This window comes from Bufo bufo, chromosome 2, assembly GCF_905171765.1.
Source record: "Bufo bufo chromosome 2, aBufBuf1.1, whole genome shotgun sequence".
Classification (NCBI taxonomy): Eukaryota; Metazoa; Chordata; class Amphibia; order Anura; family Bufonidae; genus Bufo; species Bufo bufo.
In genome coordinates this window covers 290,452,953-290,475,629 of record NC_053390.1, presented here as the reverse complement: position 1 = coordinate 290,475,629, position 22,677 = coordinate 290,452,953, and the positions used below count along the sequence as shown (strand labels likewise).

Below are 22,677 nucleotides of genomic sequence, written 5' to 3'. Positions count from 1 at the left end.
TGGTTTAGGCTACATTCACTACATTTTGTGCTATATAGAAAATGCCTATTCTTGTCCGAAATTGCGGACAAGAATAGGTCATGCTCTATATTTTTGCAGGGCCGCGGAATGGAACTATGGATGCTGTCCGCATCTTTTGCGGGCCTATTGAAATGAATGGGTCTGCACTTATTCAGCAAAATTGCGGAACTGATGCAGACCCATTTATATGGTCGTGTGGATTAGCAGCAGCATGAAATGGTGGTGTACCATCCAAGCAGTCTGTGAAAGCAGTGGAACAAATCCTATTCCACTAAGGCTTCTCTCTTTTTTTTCAGTTTCTGAACGCCCAATTTGATGCATGAAAAGCGATGCTCATGTGCACAGATCCTTTGAAATGAATGGGTCAGGATTCAGTCCAGATACTATACATTTGCTTCACGCATCACACCCTGACCGATAACCCGTCCGTGTAAAGGGGCTTTAGGTCTCTTTCACATGAGCAGATGCCGTGCGGGTAATCTGCTGTGTGAAAGACAGCCAAGCCCCGCTCCGGACAGCAGAGACACGGAGCAGTAACATGATTGATAATGCTCCGTGCCTCTCCCTGATCTTTTTACTACAAAATCACGGTGAGATAAAGTGGTCACCGTGGTTTTGTAGTAAAAAGGTCACAGAGAGGCACGGAGCATTATCAATCATGTCAATGCACCGTGTCTCTGCTGTCAGGAGCGGGGCTTGGCACTCTTTCACGCAGCGGATTACCCGCACGGCATCCGCTCATGTGAAAGAGCCCTTAGTAATTAGATTCTTACACTTAAACTCGTATGGGTTTGGGTCATTTATTGTAGCTCTGTACCAGTTTTCTGGCATAGAAAAGTCGCATATTTTGTTGCTGGTGCCGGTTTGGTGGGAGGAGTTGAATCGCGGGCTGGAGACCCATGTCTTGACTCATTATACAGCACGTGTGCTAGAAAAGTGGCGCACCTCACACCAAAAAAGTACTCTAGATTCTGGCGCATGAACCAGCAGAAGATGCAACATTTATTTGGAGGCGTTCCTCCAGTGGGATTTTTACCAAGACCAGCCCTTGTATAGTAAATGACCCCCATCGCATCTGTGTTCAGAGCTTTTGCCACAGATTCTGTCACTTTTGCTGGAAAAAGTAGCTCGGCCTGCATTTTATTTTTTATATTTTTCTGCTCCTTTGACAAGACAGAAAAGTGGAATACCTGGATGCAAATGTGAACATGGCCTAATAAAAACTATTTGTCTCTTCTCCAAGCATGCTTTTCATTATTCCAGCAGTGAACTAGTGACTAGGGGACATATCTGCCCAGTTGACCTTCTACAGGCTGATGTTTGCTTGTAGGTTTCACCTGGCTTCACAGCTTTAGTTAACATTAGGCCAAAGTACAATGCACCCCTTCGTTGCTAGTGACCCTTTTCTCTCCCAGCGGATTTTAAAGCGGCTCTGTCAGGTCCTCTGTACTCCCCTGTATGAGAATAGCGTCCCCTCTCATATGCTGTCCTACAGTTTATGATTTGATTCAGTATTTTGTAGATAGCTGTCTGTAACCGTGCCATATACAGCAAATAGTAGTAGATGTATCATTAAGACTGCAAATTTGCTACTTTTTTTTTTTTAAAGGGGTTCTGCACTTTGTTTTAACTGATGATCTATCCTCTGGATAGATCATCAGCTTCTGATCAGCGGGGGTCCGACACCCAGGACCCCCGCCGATTAGCTGTTTGAGAAGGCAGCGGCGCTCCAGCAGCACTGCGGCCTTCTCACTGTTTACTGCCGGCCCAGTGACGTCACGACTAGTATCAACTTGCTTGGGCGCGGCTAAGCTCTGTTCACTTGAATGGAGCTTAGACCCGCCCACGCTAGTTGATTCTAGTCGTGACTTCACTCGGCCGGCGATAAACAGTGAGAAGGCAGCGGCGCTCCTGGAACGCTGCTGCCTTTTCAAACAGCTGATCGGCAGGGGTCCCGGGTGTCGGGCCCCTGCCGATCAGATGCTGATCTATCCAGAGGATAGATCATCAATTAAAACAAAGTGCAGAACCCCTTTAAATTTCAGATTATTTGGGGCAATAAAAATGATTGCAAATCTGCATATAGCCTTGACCGTTCCACCCTGATGTATTACTACTGTACAGTCCCTGTTCAATCCACATTGTTCTTGATAATCCATTATGCCAAATGTTTCGGTTATCCCTTCCTTTAAAATTAACCACCCATAAGCCTTTTTTTATGCCAGTCAATAAGGGGCTTTAGGCTGGGCCGCCGGCTTTTCACTGCGGCCCAGTCTAAGCGCCGCACAGGTTCCCCGTGCAAAGTAGAGCGGAGGCTACTGCTCCATTTGCCCAGACCAGCAGGAGTGCCGATCCGGGCTGTTTAACCCCTTACATGCCGCCGATCACACGTAAGCGGTGACAGAGGGAGCAGACGCCCTCTGTCTCCCATCTGGGGTGCCAATGTATGTGTATAGGCTGGCTGGGACCTGGTGTAGGCCCCAAGCATGCCTTGAGTGTTCCCCAGCAGGCTTTATCTCTCCGGTCAGTGTCAGTTAAAAATCCAATTAAAAAAAGGCTTTTTTTCCAATTGAAAATACGCTTTTCAATGGAAAAAAAATTTGCCACATGTTTGGTATAGTCATGTCCGTAACGACCTGCACTAAACAAGTATGTAAATTATCCCCTACGGTGAATGTCGTAAAAAAATGCCCAAATTGCTAATTTATTCTTAGTTGCCAATGAAAAAACGTAATAACAAGCGATCAAAAAGATTTAACCCAAAATGATACCATTGAAAACTATAAGTTGTCCCACAAAAATCAAGCCCTCACACAACTCCATAGAAAGAAAAATGAAGGGGGGGTTTATTGCACAAAAGTAAAACATAAAAAAAAAACTATGTATTTAGTATTGCTGTAACTTACTGATCCAAAGAATAAAGATATTCTGTTATTTATGCCGAAAAATGAACGCTGCAAAACTTATAACGTAGCGACTCAGTAGACAGATGTATTGCTTTTTTTTTTGTTTCCCTCTATTGTAGTTTTTATGGTGCCATTTTGGGGTATACATAACTTACTGATTTTACTTTTATTAACTCTTTCTGGAAGAGAGATGGGGGGGGGGGGGGGCACAGCAATACTGCTACTGAGTTGTTGCGTTATAAATTTGGCAGCATTCATTTTTCCAGAGGATAGGTCATCGGTAAAAAAAAAAAAAAAAACACTTGGAAAACCCCTTTAATTGATCTCTCCCACAGACTTTTCTTCACCGGGCCGCTGTCTCATTACTTCTACATGTTTCTGGAGCACTGGATCCCTTCTTCTCTGCCACTGGCCGGACTACGTCGCCTCCTCCTTGACCGATTAATTATTGCTCCTGGTTTTCTGCTTCTTTTCTTTATTGTGATGAATTTTCTTGAAGTAAGTGTTTTGTTCTTCTTTTCCAGTCTTGTATATACTGCTACATACCTGTTTCTGGTGACTGTTCCAAATACGTCCCCGTGTACGTATATGAGGAATAACACTATATGACTTGTGTCTGCCATTTCTCAGCAGTTGTCCCTGAGCTAGTAGGAGGAGACCAGCTCCTATGGTGTCTTCCATACCCAGCACACACAGAAGAGGAGATCCTGCTCCCCTATCTCTCTGTAGCACACCCTGAGAAGGAGCGGCATGGAGGACATTATGTAGTAGTAGTATGAGAACTGTGAATCCAGCACAAGGATGAGATGGAAACGTGCTAGAGCAAGCAGCAGTGTCTCTCCGCTGCTCTCCAGCATTTTCTTCCCCCTCCCACCTCTATAGACTTCTATGGGCTATAGCTGTAACCCAATCTGTCAGTGAGCTGCGAACGGATTTTAAAAGTGAACTGAGAGTGAATGCTGAGTGCAGGCATGGAGTAGAAACAGTTACTCTTTATAAGTAATGTAATAACCACACGTCTCACAACCTCAGTGTATTCATATTTGGACTTGTCTGTCATTCAAGCTGCAAGTTGGCCAAGAATCAAACCTGTTTACAGCAGACATTGCTGCACCCGTGTAATTCACTCGCATGAGAGAAAAAGAAGCATAACTCATAGCGTAGTGCCTGCAGGGGTTGTAGGGTAGTGTCAGCACATATTTAAATGTTTTCTGCTGCTCCTTATCTGAGCATCCAGCACCACAGAGGTGCTGCCAAGACTTGTATTTCCAAAAGGCAAGCGGCTAAGGCTACTTTCACACCTGCGCTTTCCCTTTCTGCTATTGAGATCCGTCATAGGATCTCAATAGCTGGGGGAAAACGCTTCCATTTTGTCCCCATTCATTGTCAATGGGGACAAAACTGAACGAAACTGAGTGCACCGGAATGCATTCTGTTCCAGTTTGGCTGTTTCATCATCGTGGACAGAATAACACTGCAAGCAGCGGTTTTCTGTCCGCGATGTGGTGCAGAGCAAAACTGATCTGTCCTGACACACAATGAAAGGCTACTTTCCCACTAGCGGTAATATTTTCTGGTATTCAGATCCGTCATAGGGTCTCAATACCGGAAAAAAAAACGCTTCTGTTTTGTCCCCATTCATTGTCAATCGGGACAAAATGTAACTGAACAGGGGGGGGCGTGGCCTGCAGCTCGACCGTGATGGCTGCACTGTGAAAGAGCTCCGGTACAGTTCCCTCTAAAGCGACCCTAGAGGATCTACCCCAACTCAAAAACTTCTCAACAGCACCTGCTGGACATATGATGACCTGAAAGAGGTCCGCTCGCCCGGGGCTCCGTCGCCTCATGGACTTTTTTGCCGCGCAAGAGACGAGGCGAGGTTCTCCCTCGGCGCAGTCTTTACCGGAAGCCGCGGTCTCCGACAGATTCTATGAGGAGAAGCCCGACTCGCTTAGTGGGAGCGCTGATGCTCTGCCGCCTTCATTACATACAGGAGCCCCCTCTCCATCCGGATCACACCGAAGCCGGAACAAAGCACAGAAACCCGAGTGCTGGAAGAGCAGTGAGACGGCGCAGAGCGGGGTCCGGTCTGGTGAAGGAGGAAAGATGGCGCTTGTCCACGCAGTGAGTGATCCAGCATTTAAGCCACCTTCTAGTCCCCCACACCAGAACCCCAGCACACCTACCAAGTCTGCCAATGCCATACTTACTGGGTTAGATATAACGGCAGATCCCCTCCAAGACTTCCCTACCTCGGATCAAGCAGCTTCAGAGGACATTATAAAACCCATGATATCTGCCGTAGATCGCACTCTCACATCCCAATTACATGTTGCCTCAGCCATTACTGACTCAATAGATGATATATTGAAAATAAGATGGGAGAGCTTACAAAATCTCCTAATGAACTGATTGATGTACACTACTCTCTTGAAGATGAAGTCCGGGCCTTGAAAGCCTAGATGGCTGAGTTGGAGGATAGAAACAGGTGAAATAACTTAAAATTCAGAGGTATTCCTGATTCGGTCGCCTCTCATGATCTTACTCAATACCTCCAAGATCTATTAAAGGTAGCCCTACATGACGCAGACCCTCCGTTTTTTCTCATAGATCGCGTCCACCTTCTTCCTAAACCGAAGCATATATCAGAATCTCTTCCTAAAGAAGCTATTGCCAGGTTTCACTTTTATCATATTAAAGAAGCCTTGGTCTCTGTAGCCAAAAAAAAACAAAGGTTTGCGACATCCATACCAGAAAATCCAAATCTACTCTGATTTTATCCCAGGCGACCTTACAAGCGAGGAAAAAGCTTTCTCCAATCACAAGTGTACTGAGAGAGATGAAAATCCCGTATAGATTGGGATTCTCGCTTAAACTCCTAGTTTACAAAGAGGAGAAGATCCATGTTCTAAAAACCCTGGAAGACGGTGAAGCCCTTCTGAGCTCCTGGAAGATCCTTGACTCTTCAGTGATGAAACAGCCCAGCAAGAAAAATCTGTCACACTTACCACCGGACTGGTCCACTGTAGGCGACTGACTTTCAACTCCTGCAACAGATCCCTAGAACTTAACCCGTTTGGAGGCTAGGAGCTGCACGGTTGAACTGTTTTGACCCCATAATTTAATTAGGACCCAGAGTTTACAGGTCCACAATTTATTACCAGTAACAGCAAATGTTGTTTCTGATATGTTTTCTCAATGTTTCTATGTTCATGTTGACTTATGTTCTCCAAGCTTTTGAGACATCTCAATCAAAAACACCAATTAGTTTATATAAGTCACTAAAAACTCATACCCCATTGCCCCAACATGGTGGTTCAGGTGATGTCGATAAATGCCAAGGGCTTAAACTTTCCTTACAAGAGAGCCTCGCTGTGGAAGGATGCCCGTTCAGCTCAAGCTGATTTAGTCTGTGTTCAAGAGACACACTTTGTTAAACTCAAACATCCCACCTTCCCACATCGGGGCTTCTCCCATGTTTTTTTTTTAGCTAACTCCGATAAGAAAAAAAGCTGGTGTGACCATGGCAGTAAGAGATACCTTACAAATCCAGATAGAAAATATACTGATAGATGATGGGGGCAGGTTCCTGGTTCTAGTGTGTACTATAGAGTCTACTACCATGACGATAGCAAATATCTATGCTCCTAACAAATCCGATTTTTGAATAAAATGATGAAAAAAATAAAAATACAAAAAGGGTCACTATTGCTATGTGGAGACTTTAATATCATTCCTGACAAAAATTTGGACTCTACAGGTAGCAGTAGAACACTTCCTCCAACTTTGGGAAAATGGTTAGGAAATAATTATTTATATGAGAGCATTAACCTCCGTTTATTAAATAATGATCAAATAACTAAACTTAAGGCCTCAAGCACACGACCGTTCCGTTTTTTGCGGATCCGCAAAACACGGAAGCCGCCCGTGTGCCTTCCCCAATTTGCGGAACGGAACAGGCGGCCCATTGTAGAAATGCCTATTCTTGTCCGCAAAACGGACAAGAATAGGACATGGTATATTTTTTTTGCAGGTCCACGGAACGGAGCAACGGATGTGGACAGCACATGGAGTGCTGTCCGCATCTTTTGCGGCCCCATTGAAGTGAAGGTCCGCACCCGAGCCGCAAAAACTGCGGCTCGGATGCGGACCACAACAACGGTCGTGTGCATGAGGCCTAACTCCCCCATTTCTATAGCAGAAGTAAAAACCACTATAAAAACTCTTAAGCCTCATAAAGCCCCTGGTCCTGACGGATATTCTAATGAATACTTTCAAACATTCACTCCCTTTCTAAGTCCCCATTTGGTCAACATGTTTAATGTTGTTTTAAATGGAGATAAATTCCCTACAGAGATGCTCCAAGCCACAATAGTTACCATCCCAAAACCAGGTAAACCGACTGATTCCCCAGGTAACTTTTGCCCTATTTCACTACTTAACTGTGACATTAAGCTATAAGCCAAAATTATATCCTGCAGACTCCTCCAAATTTTCCCACAAATAATACACAGTTATCAGGTGGGGTTCACAAAGGGCAGACAGGCCCCAGACGGCACGAGACGGATTCTGGGGCTTATGCAGAGAGCCTTCTCTGCTCCTCACTCTGGACGCAGAGAAGTCGTTCAACCGTATCCATTGGGAATTTGCATTTGTGGTCTTGACTAAATTTGGCTTCCAAGGCCCTATCCTTCAAGCTATACAAGCCTTATATACTCAGCCATCTGCTCGCGTCTTAGTGAATGGCACATTCTCTGCACCATTCCACATCACCAATGGCACACGCCAAGAAGGCCCTCTCTCTCCCTTCCTTTTCCTGATGGTGATGGAGCCTTTTGCTGAAAAATTAGGATCTCACAAGAAATCTGAGGCATCCCGGCTGGGAGTAGACAACATAAGCTGGGACTTTTTGCTGATGATGTGATACTGACTTTATAAGATCCTTTGCCCTCATTAAGGGCAGCTATCAGCATTATTTAAACATTCAGAGACGTCTCCTATTATAACATCAATGAAAATAAATCTCAAATACTTGCTATCAAGGTGCCACTATCCTTAAGAGAGGCTATAGAGAAGGAATTCCCATTCCAATGGGCAATATCTTCCATAACTTACTTAGGAATTCAACTATGTTTTCCTCTCTCTCAATTACTCTCTAGCAATTATGATATCTTCTACAACTCCCTACAGGTAGAACTGGCTAGATACACTGAAATAGAACTCACTTGGCTAGGACGCATTGTGATCTACAAAATGATGGTACTTCCAAAAATTCCCTACTACTTCCGCACTTTAGCGATCCCATTACCAAACAAGCTACTAAGTAAGTTCAAAAGACAAATGCTCACCTTAATTTGGGGAAATGATAACCATAGAGTTGCGGCATCCATTCTATACTCCCATAGAAGGAATGGAGGATTGGGAGTCCCAAATCTTCAACATTACTATGAAACAACCCTATTTAAACAACTGAGGTTGTGGTGCAGACAAGACCATATAACAGGCTGGCCGTTTATAGAAAAATAACTTAATGGGGCTAGATCACTCTACTCTAGATCACTCTACTTTTAGTTCATGCTATTGTTCCAAAGTTCCCTCTCCCCTCAGCTATGTAACTGAAGGCCTCCATTCACAAATTAACCTGAGATAAGTCCTGTCACTGAGATGAGTCCAGCGTGAAGGAGCCCAGCACTGCCCGCATCCTCAGAATCTCCTCCTTGCTCCCTGACGTCAGAAAGCCAGAGCGCCGTAATCTCGCGATGCGCGAGCTAGCGCATGCACAGTTCCTTCCCTGAGGCTGATGCATCGCGAGATTACGGCGCTCTGGCTTTCTGACGTTGGGGAGCAGGGAGGAGATTCTGAGGATGCGGGCGGGGCTGGGCTCCTTCACGCTGGACTCATCTCACGTACAGGACACATCTCAGGTTAATTTGCAGATGGATCAAATCAGTTTTTTTTACACAATAAAAGCACACAGAGCTATGGGGACTGGGTATTGCGGATGTGCTAGCGGCCATCTAGCAACCCATGTCCTCAGCTCTATACACAAAATCCAGGTGACAGGTTCCCTTTAAAAACATCCACAATGATAGTCCTAAGAAAGAATATCCCCCTTCCTTTAGCTATGTTAGAGTTTTTTTTACGAGACATATCCTTGTAGCCCCGGAAAAATAGAGGTATTTATTTGCTAAGAGACTTATATGACGGCAGCACACTGAGATCCTTTTTCTTCTATGCAGGTTATATATGCAATTCCCAATTCAAAACAATTTGACTACTTAAGAATTTCCCTCTTTTTCAGGAAATTCCCTCACACGACAATTTCACTCCCGCTCTCCCTGTATAATCTCTTCCTTCCAAACGGGGACATTGAGACTCCCACTAGTTTACTATACAGAACTATTATAGGAGACCTATCCTTTAATAAAAGAGCGCATATGATAAACTAGGAAAAAGATCTTCAAAATCTTATAGAAAAGAAGATTGGCAGGCCGCAATTACTTGTACTCTAAAATCCACAGCCTGCTCGGGCCTCTTAGGCTGGGTTCACACGGGCATTGCGGGAAAAGGTGCGGGTGCGTTGCGGGAACACCCGCGATTTTTCCACGCGAGTGCAAAACATTGTAATGCGTTTTGCACTCGCGTGAGAAAAATCGCGCATGTTTGGTACCCAGACCCGAACTTCTTCACAGAAGTTCGGGCTTGGGATCGTGTTCTGTAGATTGTGTATTATTTTCCCTTATAACATTGTTAGAAGGGAAAATAATAGCATTCTGAATACGGAATGCTTAGTAAAACAGCGCTGGAGGGGTTAAAAAATAAAATAAAAATTTAACTCGCCTTAGTCCACTTGATCTCGCAGCCCAGCATCTCCTTCTGTCTCCTTTGCTGAATAGGACCTGTGGTGAGCATTCATTACAGGAACAGGACCTGTGATGACGTCACTCCGGTCATCACATGATCCATCACCATGGTAAAAGATCATGTGATGACCGGAGTGACGTCACCACAGGTCCTGTTCAGCAAAGGAGACAGACGAGATGCCGGGCTGCGCGATCAAGTGGACTAAGGTGAGTTAAATTATTTTTTATTTTATTTTTAACCCCTCCAGTGCTATTTTACTATGCATTCTGTATTCAGAATGCTATATTTTTCTCTTTATAACCATGTTATAAGGGAAAATAATAATGATCGGGTCTCCATCCCGATGGTCTCCTAGCAACCGTGCGTGAAAATCGCACCGCATCGCACTTGCTTGCGGATGCTTGCGATTTTCACGCAACCCCATTCACTTCTATGGGGCCTGCGTTGCGTGAAAAACGCAGAATATAGAGCATGCTGCGATTTTCACGCAACGCACAAGTGATGCGTGAAAATCACCGCTCATGTGAACAGCCCCATAGAAATGAATGGGTCGGGATTCAGTGCGGGTGCAATGCGTTCACCTACCGCATTGCACCCGCGCGGAATACTCGCCCGTGTGAACGCAGACTTAGAGGGCTACCACAAATTGCTGACTAGATGGTTCTTTACCCCCGCCAAACTTAATCATTTCTTTCCAAATGTAGAAAATAAATGCTGGCACTGCCAAAGATCTCCTGGAAATATACTCCATATGTTCTGGAGCTGCCCTGCTCTACTACTCTATTGGTCAGATGTTCAAAACCTACTTCAGAACATTACTACTACTACTACTACTACTACTACTACTACTACTACTACTAGTAGTCTCAGATTTAACCCAGGATTGGCCCTCCTATCTTTAGGCATAGACCAGATCACCACTCTCACAGACGGCTATTATGCCATATTCTATTGACGGCTAAACTTATGATAGCCAGACTGTCGCAACACCCAACGGTAACAAGTGTTACTGAAAGGGTTTCGACCCATTGCGTGTATGAGAAACTGATGGCTCAAAGGAGAAACGGCTCAGCCTCTTTCCAGAAGTCATGAAACCCTTGGCTAATAATATTCCCCATACCTACTTTAGATTCACATTGCGATAATACGGTACTGCTTGGTGTGTATTTACAACGGAGATTGATGGAATGTCCTTTTTTTTTTTTTTTTCTCTTTTGTGTAAAAACGGATAGCATTCAGTATTTTTGCGGACCTATAGACTTCAATAGGGCCATGTCCTGATTTTCACGGACAAGTATAGGACATGTTTCATTTGTTTTGCAGAACCGTGGAATAGGAAAAGGCCCCATAGAAGTGAATGGGTCAGCATCTAATCCGCAAAAAAACAGATCTGCATTTTTGCGGATAGCATACGGCCATCTGAATGAGCCCTAACTGATATACAACACTTCTTTGGATTATGAAAAATGTTTCACTAAACTCTAAAATTTAATTATAAAAAAAAACAAAACTGAACGGAATGCTCCAAAATGCATTTCGTTCCATTCTCACACCATAGAACAAACCGCAGCATGCTGCGGTTTGCTTTCCGTCCTGGGATGCGGAGCAAAACGGATCCGTCATGACCCACAATGCAAGTCAATGGGGACGGATCTGTTTTCTCTGGCACAATAGAAAACGCATCAGTCCCCCACTGACTTTCAATATAGTTCATGACGGATCCGTCTTGGCTATGTTAGAGATAATACAACCAGATCCGTTAATAACGGATGCAGATGGTTGTATTATCAGTAACGGAAGCGTTTTTGCTGAACCCTGCCGGATCCAGCAAAAACGCTCGTGTGAAAGTAGCCGAAGTTGTTTTATGTTCAAAAAGAGTTTTTTTTTATTTTATTTTTTTAGCTGGAATCTGTTAGCATTTTTTACCCCCTCAAAACTGCTGACAGCACTAGATAGGTGATTGGGGGGGGGGGGGGGACATTGTTTTAATCCCCCCAACAATGTGATCACAAGCTTTTCATATGCAGTGCCCTCTGCCCATATAGATGGCTGCTCTGTCCTGCCCTAAAGGGAATCTGTCACCAGTTTAGTCCTAACCTAACTAAAGACAACATAAACTAGTAACAGATCCCCTTCACAAAATTCTGGGTCACTTTCTTCAATTGACTCCATTTTGCGAAAATCTTGTAGTGAACAGCTCCAGCACATGCTGATAAGTCCTGATTTTCTCCGCCTTTTGCTGCTGATTCAGTTGGAAAAAACTGTCACTCAGTGGCGGAGAAAGCGAGGAGCTCATGAATATCAGGACTCAGCATGCCTTGGAACCTAGCAGCATAAAACTGGTGACCGATTCCAGATACAGGGGTTGTCACACAAAACCAGCACCTGGGTCCGAATACTTTTGTAATTGCATGTAATTAAAAGATGTAGTATAGCCAGTCAGCTATTCCATAAAATGTATCTGTATAGCACCACCTGCTGTACATACATCTTCAACTGCCACCAGCCATATGTTCTGTTAAAAGCTGCAGCAGAGAAAAAACTGAGGACACGCCCCTTGAGCTGCCAGGCTGAAGATGGAGCAGAGCACTTGGAGCAGTGAATGGGGAGATCTCTGGATCCATGTGAGGTACAGGGCTGGTTCTAGCTTTGTTAGAAATAGGTTGTCATGTCCTATATGATGTCTGGTTTTCATTTTTTACATCAATCATGGCATAACCCCCTTTAAGGAGGAATATATGTAGCATGCAGCACATCTCAGTAACACTAAACATCTGCTTTAGGATCAGTTATGTAATAAGTAAATGAGAGGAGGACCAGAGTATGCAAAGAAATCACACTTGTCATATAATCAGTGCAGGAAGATACATTTTCCTGACCAGAGACAATTTGAAGAAGAAGCCACTACCCTTAGTCAGCAGTTTCTGGATAGAGAATATCCAGACCAGACAGTTAAGAAAGCCTTAGAAAAAGTCAGGAATATGAACAGGCAGGACTTTTTTGTCCCGAAATGTACATCCCCAACAGATGAGATATTAAGGATGATCCTACCCTATCATTCACAATATCGACAGGTAGAAAAAATCATCAGGAAACACTGGCATCTTCTCTTGGATGACAAGATTATAGGGTCATCCCTTACTAGAGATCCAAGAATTACTTACACGAGAGCCACTACATTGGCAGCAAAGGTAGCACCCACATTGAAAAATAGTAAGAAAGGTCCAATTGAAGGCCACAATTGGTTAACAACTGGTGGCTTCCATAGATGTGGGCGGTGTGGGAATTGTAAGGTGACGAACTTTGCGAGAAAAACTACAAGTGTCACCTCGACTCAGAATTCCTTCAGGTTCGACATTAATGAATGTCTGACCTGTGATTCTAGGGAAAAAAACGTAAGAAAAAATAGACCTGTATCGGGCGCCAATAACCTCAAAAGTAATAGCCTGCTGGCGATAAAAATGGTCAATTGAGTGGTAACTTTGATATAGTGGTTTAAAAACACAACGTTTGTAAAAACGTGCAAAAAAACCTTAATTAAAACAGTAATGCTAGTTGATTAAAATCACAATGAGAATAAAAAAGGTATTTTGTAGTAAAAACTCACTTCACCCAGGAGGGGCAGGGTGGGATAAAGCACATAACACCCACTCTGCTTCCTCCTGCGCCTGGATCGCCTGTAAGATCGTCCGGAAATAACGGCAGTCACACTTGGAACTTCTGGTTATTTTCTTTTTATTGTGTTAGCACAGGGTAGGGGTAGGAGTAGGCTCAACGCGTTTCGGGGTCACTGGGATCCCCTTCATCAGGAGCATAAATGCATCATGCATAATGGCAGGTATTTATACAGGGAAAAAGGCGCCAAAGAACGCCAGAAAAAAGCGCCAAAAAAACGGGAGGTATTGGCGTCACTTCCGGTTTGCGTTCCAGGGTGGAACGCATTGTGGTAGGCTAAACTTGGAGTGGTTTCCGGTTTGCGTTCCAGCGTGGAACGCATCAAGAAGCATCTCGGCCTTGTAGTGGACCAGGAGGGGAAGCGACGTCACTTCCGGTGTGCGCTCCAGCTTGGAACGCATCGGCACCGCTGTAATGGCTTGAATGTGGACCAGGAGGGGAAGCGACGTCACTTCCGGTATGCGTTCCAGCCTGGAACGCATCGGGACCGAGACGGCTGGGGGATCGGCACAAAAGTAATTTAACTTCTTGTCAGATATTATGGGTGGGTGTGGCGATGTTTGGGAGGGGTATCTAGTTTTATTTATGTATAATATAATATGGTATGCTGGCCAGGGAGAGGGAATTGGGTGTGGAGAAAACCGGAAGTGGTATAGGTTCCGGTGTGCGTTCCAGGGTGAAACGCAACACAGCTTCTCACAGGGATCATGGTGGAGAATGTCTGTGTATGGGAGGGAGGGGCAATATAGCTGTTGGTAATTGTTAGTCTGAAGGGAATGGCAGAGAAACACATTATGTATAGTAATATATTTTGATATATTCTATTATATTTTGACCAGGGTATTCTAACCGGCAATGACTGGTTTCTCTTATCCCATGGGGATATGAGGAGAATCGGGAGATATATGGTTTATATGGATCAGCAAGTAACATCTCCCTAAGTGTATATTTGTATATATACACATGTACACAAATATGTGCACAGGGAGGGGGGGATTTGTTCTATAGGTGGAAACGATGGGAAAAAGGGGAAAAAAATGGTTTGTAAGGGCATTTAGAAGAGATGAAGAAGTTAACAAGGAAATTAGAAAATACTGTAGAAATAAAAATTAGAAAGTGCTGTAGAAATAAAAAAGAATGGAAAATGGAGGTCTGATGAATAAAATGTGTGTGTATTTTGCGGGATCGGGGAAGGAGGGTTACATGGATTGTATAAAAATCGTGCAGAGATTAAAAAAATATATAAAAAATATATATAAAAAAATAAAAAATTATTTTTTATTTATTATCCTAAATTATTTTAAAAAAGGCGATCTGTGTGTCGGTGTCTTGGAACAGACGAGTATATTTTTGTTCCAAGGAAGGACATGTGTGTAAATGAATGGAGTGGTGTGCCATAAATAATTATTATCGTGGAGCTCAATAAAAATATCACTCGAGGAGCGCTATATAATGATGATAAAATGTATTAAAAGACAGAGTGGATAGAGGTTGCTATAGAAAGTATAAAAAATGTAAAAAAATATATGATAAAATAAAAAAATATAGAAAATGGGGATGGATAAATAAATAAATAGGAAAAAATTATTTCGGATGTTATTTCAATATTATTTTATTATATTATGAATTTCGTCCGTGGGTTAACCGTAAAAGATGTGTTGGTGATGTGCGGAAGGACCTATGATGGTTGTTTAAGGGATAATATTTTATGTGTATAGGTTTTTTATAAAAGGTTTTATGGTGTGTTGTTATGGTGAGTGGTGATTGGAGGTACTGGTTAGTAATTTGAATATTCCATTGATTCGTTGAGTCCGAAGGGTGTTAGGGTGTTAAAGCGGTAGATCCAATGCATTTCCTTCCGGCAGAGTTGTTGGTATGAGGTGGTTATATGTTCTATGGGTGAAACTTTTAGTGTAGATGGGTCCTTGTTATGTTTTTCTGAGTAATGTCGGGACACGCTGTGGGTTAGAACGCCTCGTCTGATGTTAGAGCGATGCTCGTTCATTCTTTCCCTGACTGTGTGGTTCTCCCAACGTATTTGAGTTTGCAGGGACAGGTGAGTAGATAAATCACGTTTTTTGTGCCGCAATGTAGATCTTGTTTTATGTTCCATATTTCCTTAGGGGCCTCTTTTGGTCCATCAATAGATAGTTCTTTTGTGCCCTGAGTGATCATGGTGCAACATAGGCATTTTTTGAGTCGGCATTTCCGTATTCCTGTCAGACTTGTCTCTTGAGTGATCCCAAGAGGCAAAATCAATTTTTTTGTTTCTAATTTAGGGCAAGATGGGGCGATTAAATTTTTCAGAGTTTGGGCTCTTCTGAATGTGAGGGATGGTTGTCTGGGTAAGGAGTCTCTTAAGATTGGATCCTTTAAGAGGATGTCCCAATGTTTATTTAGTATCTGCCTGATATTTTTGTGTTTTGCATTAAAACGGGTGATGAGGTTGTATTGATATTTCACGTCGGTTGTGGTTTTGGGTCGGGTCGATGTAAGAGTGGCTTTCTGATTAAGGGTGCAAACCTTCTTTGCAGTAGCATTGATTAGTTTTTTGGGGTACCCCTTTTCCTTAAATCTGTTTTTGATGATCTCTAGTTGTTCCTTCATTACTTGGTCGCTTGAGCAGTTTCTTCTGATTCTTTTCATTTGACCAAATGGAATGTTATTTTTCCATTTGGAGTAGTGACAGCTGGAATATTCGAGGTAGCTGTTCGCATCGACTTTTTTGAAGTGCGTTTGGGTGGTGATTTTATTTGTTAGGGTTTTGATATGGATGTCTAAAAAAATGGCTTCCTGGGGGTCGTGTTCAGAGCTAAATTGTAGGCCCCAGTTGTTGGTGTTAAGGTCCTTGATGAAGTTAACTAGATCCTCCTCTCGTCCATCCCAGATCATTATGATGTCATCAATATATCTTTTGTAGAATATAATCTGGTCATGGGAGAGGAGGCCCAGCCTTTCCTCAAAAAGGCCTACAAATAAATTGGCATAAGAGGGCGCAAATTTTGTCCCCATTGCTGTCCCCTTGGTTTGTAGGAAGAATTTTTTATTGAAGGTGAAAAAGTTATGGTGAAGAATAAAGTGGATGGATCGGAGGATAAATTCTTTTTGAACCGAGGGCATTTCTTGATCTTGGGATAAAAAATGTTTAATTGCTTGCAGGCCTAATTCATGTTGGATGTTGCTGTAGAGGGAGCTTACATCTAGTGTTACCCAATGGTAGTTTGTTTTCCATTGGACTGTGTCTAGAATGTTGATTAGATGTGCGGAATCTCTAAGATAGGAGGGAAGTTTGATAACATACTTTTGCAGAAAATTGTCCACGTAAGCGGACAGATTGGATGTGAGGGAGTCAATGCCGGATATGATCGGTCTGCCTGGAGGATTTTCAATGGATTTGTGGATCTTGGGTAAAAAATAAAAACGGGCTGTTGTGGGATGGTTATTGTAAAGGAATGCTTTTTCTTTTTTATTAATGATTCCCGAAGAGAAGCCAGAGTCTATTAGTGACTGGAGATTTTTTTTAAAAATAGGTGTTGGGTCACTTGGAATGGTTCTGTAGTAGTTGTTGTCTGACAGGATTCTATTGGATTCTTCTAAATAGTAGCTGTGATCCATAATGACGACTCCTCCCCCTTTATCAGCGTTCTTTATGACTATGTCACCATTGTTTTTTAGAGCCTTCAAGGCTCTGTTCTCATGGGTTTTGAGATTGAGCGGATGTTTGATGGATTGGGCTTTGGTTAGGGTTTTGAAATCTTCGAGGACTAGATTGAAAAAAGTTTCTAGATGGGGGCCTCTACTTCCTAGAGGGTAGAAAGAGGATTTGGGTTTCAGGTTGGAAGGTATAGGAGGAGGTTCGTTGGAGGTGACCATGCAAATCTCCACAGAATCAGTCCCACCCATGGCTGGCTTTCTGGGAGGATATAAAATGCTGTTTAGAGCTCACTGTCTTTACCACTGAGGAAGGGGTGTATACCCTGAAACGCGTTTGGGCAAGTTGGGACAGTGAGCCTTTTCCCCCAAGTAACTACAAGTGACCGAGAAGAAACTACGTCGGTCGGGGTGATCTGCATAGCCAGTCTCGCATTGAGGTGGTGTTTTCAAGTTCAGCCGAGTATGTTACCACAGCTCCAGCTGATGAGTCACGTGAGACGTCACGTTCAGACTCTATACCACGTGGGACGCCGCGTTCGAGCTGTGATCGGCTGTCTCTCTGATTCACCACAGTGAGCCTACTGAGGGCATAGGGTAAGAGACGTTTGTCACTATTTTGCTACAACATCTGAAGAGAGATTCCTCTCAGGATTTGACACAATTGTCTGTCCTCCTATCTTGGAGGTTTGAAGTTGGACAGTGTTTGACATCTATACCCTCCGCTTGACGCTTTCAAATCATGCGCTTTTGGAGCCTTGTCAAGGTATATCAAGACCTGCTGGGACTGACTTTCATTGCGGGGAGTGTCTCATGAACCCTTGAACTTTTATTACCATCAGGTTTTTCTAGGGCCCTGCTCACATTCACCTATTTTATTGTTATTTGATATGATGTTTTTATGTATGACTATCTGATGCGATGTGTGTTATTTTCAATTAAATTCTAATCCTTAACTACCGTCTCCTGTTCCCTTATACGGAGTGCCCCTCATATTTCTATTACCAGGAAGATACATTTGTTCGTTCCTGCATTAGTATCCTGTTGAGCAGCCTGATTGTATGATTTTATTTTTACTATTTTGTCCACCAGGGCAAAAACCTGAAGTCATTAAATCGGACGCTGAATGATAGCTACTGGTCAGCGCTAAAGATGAACTGGAAAGTTTGGACGCCATTTCAGTTTATCAATGTAAACTATGTTCCAGTGCAGGTAAGAGCAGTGTGTTAAGGTTTGCCCCAGGGAGAAAAAAAAGAAATAAAGGGGTTGTCCAATGAAAAAAATATTAGCCTTTTTAAAGGGGACCTGTCGCCACAAAATGCAGTGCAATCTGAAAGCACCAAGGGAAAAGATTCAGTAAAACGGTATACATTTATATCTCTACCTTTTCCACCTCTACTATCGGTACAGGAGGGAGGGGTTATCAGTGACGGACAGCTGTCTCTTGCATACCCAATATGCTATCAATCACTGATAACCTCTCCCTCCTGTACCGATAGTTATTAGAACAAGCTAAGATATAAATGTATCAGTTACAGGTTTTACTGGATCTTTTCCCACAAAATTATAAATCAATCTGCTTGGCTTCCCCTGCTCTATGACATTCTGCCTCCAGATTGCACTGCATTGTCTGGTGACAGGTCCTTCTTAAACTAGCAACTACAGCTGAATACTCTTCTAATTGCATGTAATTAAAATTTAGTATAGCCAGTGATGCATTCAATAAAATGTATCTGTGCAGAGCCAACTGCTGTTTGTTCTTTAACTTTTTTTCTCTGTCCACCTCACTGATTTGAAGGCTCATGCTTAGTTTTCGTCCTACACCTGCCACTAGACCTAGAAGCTGTTACAGGGAGAGAGCTGCAGTAGATAGGACACACCCATTGAGCTGTGACAGGGAGAGAGCAGCAATAGATGGGACACCCCCCCACAGCTGTTACAGGGAGAGAGCTGCAGTAGATAGGACACACCCATTGAGCTGTGACAGGGAGAGCAGCAATAGATGGGACACACCCCCACAGCTGTTACAGAGAGAGCTGCAGTAGATAGGACACACCTGTTGAGCTGTGACAGTGAGAGCAGCAATAGATGGGACACACCCCCACAGCTGTTACAGGGAGAGAGCTGCAGTAGATAGGACACACCTGTTGAGCTGTGACAGGGAGAGCAGCAATAGATGGGACACACCCCCACAGCTGTTACAGGGAGAGAGCTGCAGTAGATAGGACACACCTGTTGAGCTGTGACAGGGAGAGCAGCAATAGATGGGACACACCCCTACAGCTGTTACAGGGAGAGAGCTGCAGTAGATAGGACCCACCCCACCCCACCCCCTCATGAGCTGTGACACAGAGAGAGCAATGAATGGGAAGATCTCTTGATCCATGTGAGGTACAGATCTGGTTTTAGCTTTCTTAGAAATTGTCATGTACTATATGATGCCTGATTTTCACTTTTTACATTAATCATGACGAAAACCCCTCTAAGTGCTCTTATGAGCAGCCCAATACTGTGCTTATGTGGAGACTTTCTCTGTTAAGCTCAGCTATTTGTGCTCCTGCTTTCTAATTTACTGTCATGACATTATTATATACCAGTCCGCTAGCCAATAAGTGGTCACTCTTTCTGCTTTATACATTTCTCTATCGGGATATCATAGCCTGAAGTATCTCCTGCTACCAGTGCAAATTATGTCTGCAGGAATCCCAAAATTCCCACTCTACTACTGCTGCCTGACTGTTATATGATAACCTTATGTGGTTTTTTTTTAATATTTTTTTTATTATTGTTTTTATAATATCTTTTTAGTGAGCATTTTCAACAACAGCAAGGCATATAATAGCCTCAAAACAACTCTCCTTGGAGAGACGGTCAAGTTACTCTATTATTGATGACCTAACCTCAGGATAGGCCATCTATATCGGATCAGCGGGGGTCTGACACCTGGCCTCCCCACCGATCGGCTGGTTGAAGAGAAGGTGTGCCATGCCAGCGCAGCCTTCCCTTCATAGTTTACCTGCTCACCATCAACATCGGAGCGCTGAGCAGGTGTAATTACAAGATGCCGTCCCATTCCCTTCTATAGGACAGCTCTGTAGTATTCAAATGTATAGGAAGGAGCCGTCCCATTGAAGTGATTACACAGCTCACTGCTGCTGTTGCAACGGCAAGCAGGTAAACAATGAAGAGGAGGCAGAGCAGGCACGGCATGCGTCTTCTCTTCAGCCAGCTGATTGGCGGGTTGCCGGGTGTCGGACCCCTGCCGATTTAATATTGATGACCTATCCTGAGGATAGGTCATAAATTAAAAAAATAACTTGTACAATCCCTTTAAGGTCAGTCATATTCTATATTAGCGGTCAGCAACCTTCGGCACTCCAGATGTGGTGAAATTACAACTCCCAGCATGCTCCATTCACTTCTATGGGAGTTCTAAAAACAGATGAGCAAGTGTGCATGCCAGGAGTAATAGTTTCACCACAGCTAGAGTGCCGAAGGTTGCTGATCCCTGTTCTATATGATTAAAAAGCTGAGAAACCTAGCAGTCATATAGAGATGGACAGTATCAATATACAGACAAAATGGTGGACACCAGTTCGGATATAATGGCAGAGCCACGCCTCATACTGATGAGGCTGAGGACCAGAAGTCCACAACGTCCTGACACTGATACAGTAACAGAGCTCGGGTATATGCTATCTCCCCAGAGGTGAGATCTGACCACCAACACTAAAAGCCTCTACACCTGTGGTTATGCTTCTCTAGATCTATCGTCCAGGAAACTTTGGGGTTTGCATTGCCAAGACATTAATCCAACTGTTCCATGAGGCCTCAAATTTAGTATGAAATGTCCTTTTTAGATATATCACCATTTCCAACCTAATGATGATGTCCATTGTAATAATAAATTCACACTTGGGGGGGGAGAGTAATAGTAGCGAGGGAATCGCCCTGCATTCAGATATCTTGAATCACCTCTGAATGTTAATAAATGTGAAATCTTTGGGCCTAAACCCAGATTGGTCCTTGTGAATGATAGTTCAGATAACTGCGTTCAACCTGTTTGTCAAAACTTTGGCTAAAATCTTAATGTCTGATATTAGTAGCGAAATTGGCCTATAAGAATCGGGAAGTGTTGGATTCTTTCCAGGTTTGTGCAACACCATCCCCACCGCTTCCCTCAACAAGTCAGGCAGTAGTCCCATACTTAGGACATCTCAGGCAATAATATCTCTTTATCTCTTTTGAACTCCTTAGGGAAGCCACCCATGCCTGGCGCTTTCTCAGTTTGCAGTCAGAAAGGGCGTAAGCGCACCTCTGACTCAAAGTGTTTTCGCTCTTCAGAGAGCGTGGGCAGAGTTATCCCAGCAACGTAGGCCTCGATGTCATTTCTGTCTGCCTTCAATTTTGAGCTATACAGTTTATAGGCTCTATCTTCCATGACTAGGCTACCCACTCACTAGGAGCACTCCCTAACAGTCCAGCACTTTTCCTGGCCTATTCATTTCCCATACATGTCCTATTCTTTTTCCATTTTACAGACAAGGATAGGACTGTTCTATTATGAGCCAGCCATAACGTTCCGTGGAATGCACACAGCCGGTATCCGTGTTTCTCGCCCAGTTTCCTTGGGGGACACAGAAGACCTTGGGTATAGCTCATCTCCATAGGAGGCGTGACACTAAGTGAAGACTGTTAAGCCCCTCCTCCACAGCTATACCCTCAGCCTGGAGAGAGAGACTGCCAGTTTTTTGCTTAGTGTCCAAGGAGGCAAGACACTCCCTGCTCTGCAGGGCTGTTTTCTCCTTGTTTAAATTTTAGATTTTTACTTTTTTATTTCTTTTTGTTCCAGATCATCAGGGATAACAGAGACGCACTAGACCTCTCTGTTCTCCCGGGGTTGAGCTGCGCCAGTGCCGGTCACCCGCACTGCTGCCTCCCCCACAGAAGGCAAGGTGGATCAGGGCAGCCTCGCTCCCCTACATCCCGCCAGCGCAAGGGTCGCCCGCACGCCAAGTCCCTCTTCCAGCGTCCTGCCACTGCGGTGCCAGTAGCTGAAGGGGCGACCCTGCTGGAATGGACCGAGGGTGAAGACGGCTGTGGTAAGAGTGGCTTCTCCAGCCCTACGTCCCCCACCCCCCACCCATTGGTCTCCTGCGTGCCTGACCCCCCATACTGGGCCTCTGGACCCTTCCCCTGCTGGACCTAGGCTGGCTCCTGGGGTGCCGCAGTGCGGCAATCTGCTACATGCCTCCCCCCCCCCTTTTTTTCCTGGCCCTCATAGTACATGCAGCTAGTGGCTGTCAGCCGTCGCCTGCCTTCTCCTCACGGGCACCCCGTCTCTGGGTCCCCCCCCCCCATCTCGCCTGATCACATTAGGCCTTACCGGAGTCGCCTCCGGCCAGCACTAATATTCCGGTGCGGCCGGGCGCCGCAAAAATTTTAGGCTCCGCGGCTTGGGGTGGGCTCGAGGTGGGCTCCCGCGGCAAGCCGCCATTCCGGGCCCCTTACTCTTCCGGCCGGCGGGGTGGGCTCCCGCGGCCGGCAAACCGCCATTCCG

The 22,677-nt window shown here is 44.2% G+C and overlaps 1 protein-coding gene across 1 annotated transcript in view; it reads left to right on the top strand.

Annotated features, from left to right (window-relative positions):
- Nucleotides 1-22,677, top strand: part of PXMP2 (peroxisomal membrane protein 2) — a 42,355-nt gene that overhangs the window by 14,093 nt on the left and 5,585 nt on the right. Inside the window, exons 3-4 of the mRNA XM_040416724.1 lie at nucleotides 3,263-3,425; nucleotides 18,210-18,329. Coding sequence (XP_040272658.1) covers nucleotides 3,263-3,425; nucleotides 18,210-18,329 — 283 coding nt within the window. The remainder of the gene's footprint in view (nucleotides 1-3,262; nucleotides 3,426-18,209; nucleotides 18,330-22,677) is intronic.